Raw genomic sequence first — 3102 nt, forward strand, 5'->3', positions numbered from 1 at the left:
TAACCAGCATCAATCTCCACCAGCGTCTACACGACTTTCTATGTACACCAAACTAAACCACCGCGGCACATCTCTCTCTTCGATTCTGTTAGGTGACTCAGCTTCACCACGATAAATAAACAGACAAGAGATCTCAGCCAGCGACGAACATCTGTATAACAAGAATCACGGCCCGGCATGGAAGCCACAACATCACAACTAGTGATCAGCCCTGCCACACTCACAGCCTCAACTACTTTCACATACAGACTCTTCCTAGAAGTGTACTCAGAACTGGTATAAATGCTCACGGTTACTGACTCTTTCTATCTGCTGTAATATCTCACATACACACTTTTCTTTGTACGACGGCCTGTCTTTGATTATGTTATTATATGTCGCATTCACACTCACACACAGACATACACCTTTAATGCCACAATAAATATTTCTGTTATCCATCTTATATGGTTGTGGTCTTTCATTACTGGTCATCTATGTTATCGTAGTATAACATATCATGTATATTATCTTTGATATATAATTTTGTGTTCGACCATGTGACACGTTTAAATAAAAGGAGTCCTCTGTTTTTCCATTTGTCACCATTTCTCCTTTTTGAGTTCGCACGGTCGTTCTTAGAAATACCAAGCAGAAAAGGACAAATAGTAATAGTAAGGAGTAGTCTCATGGACTTTCGTCTAAGAGTGTGGGGATAGGCTCTTCCTCCTCTGGAGGGAGTCTCACCAAGGACTGCCAACCTCTCTAATGTTGGTGTCACTGCCTATTCTGTAAAGCAATTGGCATTAGGGAAGACATCCAGCTGTAGAAACTATACCAAATTATACATATGAACACTTAGTCTTTGGGAGTAGTAGTTCTTGGCAGGCGGCTACTTGGACTGTGATGTCTACTTGCCGTACTAACCTGGCAAGTAGACATAAAACGGTGATAACGCCTTGCTGTAGATGAGTTAAGCATTGATTAATTGTTGGTGTAGGACGTGGGATTGCAGACTTCACCCAAAGAAAGTGATTGACTCGGCCAATATGATTCATTGTTGATTCATCATTATCAGTTTAATGTTCACTTTTCCGTACTTGCAGGGGTCAAATAGGATTTTGTTTGAGGCAGATTTTCTATGGTTGGGTTGCCCTTATTGTTGCCAAACCTCACTTTGTAAGGTAATATTTCCCCATTCCCAGACATGTTTTCACAGAAGATTAGGAACAAAAGACACTAATGATAGTGGCATAACTCACGCTGTCTCTTAGTTACATAAAAAATAAATTCTGTTATGCTGTGGTGTTAGACCAGTGTTTTACAACTGGTGCGCCATGAGACAAAGCTAAGTGTGTCACAGTGTAACCTGAATATAATTTTTTTCCGTATACTTTTAGTTATATTTTTAGTTCCGGTATGCCACCGGATTTTGAAAAGAATATAAATGTGCCGCAAGTGAAAAAAAAGGTTGCGGAGCACTGTGCTAGACCAATACCAGGAGTATATTGATCCAGCCTTTTAGTTTCTATGATAAGAAAAATCTTTTCTTAAGGTGTTAACATTGTTACATCTTACAATACTGACATGCTTTTGGATGAGTCATTATGACTGAAATCCATTCTTACACAATCACTGTCTTGCTAAATGAGTTGGAGAACAAGCAACGCATTCAAAATGTTTCATTTTCAGCTTTTTTTTTTTTTTTTTTTACAGTTGAATGCTTTTCCTAATACTAACCAGTGTTCTCAATGCATTTTATTGGGCCACTTGTATCAGAAGCTATCATCCCTCCTCACCCAACATTGTTTCTGCTTACTTACCACGTTACAGAGTGCCTTATATAACTGATGGGCAGACAGTGTCTTCAAATATAGTCAGTACAGTTGGGATTGCTGTTCACATGTGTTTCTCTGATTCTAACATGCTACTCTGGAAACAAGACCACAAAATTTAGCAGCTGCAAATCAATTACTTGTGTGAGACTAACTGACATGCTTTCAATATATCATAGGTGTATTATTTCTGAGTGAATTGTTTTTTTATGCTTTAGTAAAAGTAATTGTTTTATTTGATGTTTTGTACTTCAGTCAACAAAGGGGACCGTATTGCCCAGCTAGTGTTAGAGAGGATATTCATTGCAGATCTGGAAGAGTGTGTAGTAAGTTGGTTAACTGTTCTTTATTAAAATTTTCTTGCTCTATTATAGATTTTTTTTTTCTTTCAATATATTTTTGAGACTTGATGTAAATCTTGATTTTGATTGTTTCCTTTTCCTTCTATTTTACAGAATTTGGATGATACATTGCGTGGCGAGGGAGGTTTTGGATCAACTGGTGGAAACTAATAAAAGTGTTAAATTTTTGAACTTATTTTGTTTTTGTTTTTTTATGATAGTATCTCTAACATTCTGAATATTTATATTGTTGAAACTCTTGCACCATTGCAAGTTCTGGTTCTTAGGGAGTGCACCAGGTCAGTCAGTCTTGGCAATTGGTACCTGTACCTGTCTTGCAGTACCTGTACTGCAGATGGTGAATTGTTTTCACATAATATACACTCTTTTCATGCCTTGTCTTTGGGCCGTAACCATCACAAGCTTCTGTCCTGATATCCCTGACACAAATGTTTGAAATTCCCATTCCTGCAGCACCTGTATCCTTATATAATATGTATAGATGAGATATAAGACATTACTGTGATTAAAGAATTTTCTTTGCAGCCATGTGGTTACATGTTCAATTTCAGCTCCACTGCATGGCACCTTGAACAAGTGTCTTTTATAATCTTGGGCCTACTAATACTTTGTGAGTGGAATGAGTAGATGGAAACTGTAGAGGTGTGTGCATGTCTCTGCTTGATGATGGGTATTGGTTCATTCATGTCCCCATAATGTTCATCATCATCATCGTTTAACGTCCGCTTTCCATGCTAGCATGGGTTGGACGATTTGACTGAGGACTGGTGAAACCGGATGGCAACACCAGGCTCCAGTCCGATTTGGCAGAGTTTCTACAGCTGGTTTGCCCTTCCTAACGCCAACCACTCAGAGAGTGTAGTGGGTGCTTTTACGTGTCACCCGCACGAAAACGGCCACGCTCGAAATGGTGTCTTTTATGTGCC

The 3102-nt window shown here is 38.8% G+C and overlaps 1 protein-coding gene across 3 annotated transcripts in view; it reads left to right on the forward strand.

Annotated features, from left to right (window-relative positions):
* The window catches only part of LOC106868651 (deoxyuridine 5'-triphosphate nucleotidohydrolase), a 15372-nt gene extending 13025 nt beyond the window's left edge, over positions 1–2347 (forward strand). For all 3 annotated transcript variants that reach the window (XM_014914017.2, XM_014914016.2, XM_052974562.1), the window contains 2 exons: positions 2070–2140; positions 2270–2347. In XM_014914017.2, the coding sequence (XP_014769503.1) occupies positions 2070–2140; positions 2270–2326 (128 nt within the window). In that variant the 3' untranslated portion in view covers positions 2327–2347. The remainder of the gene's footprint in view (positions 1–2069; positions 2141–2269) is intronic.
* The last annotated feature ends 755 nt before the right edge of the window (positions 2348–3102 follow it).

This window comes from Octopus bimaculoides, chromosome 18 (assembly GCF_001194135.2).
Source record: "Octopus bimaculoides isolate UCB-OBI-ISO-001 chromosome 18, ASM119413v2, whole genome shotgun sequence".
NCBI lineage: Eukaryota > Metazoa > Mollusca > Cephalopoda > Octopoda > Octopodidae > Octopus > Octopus bimaculoides.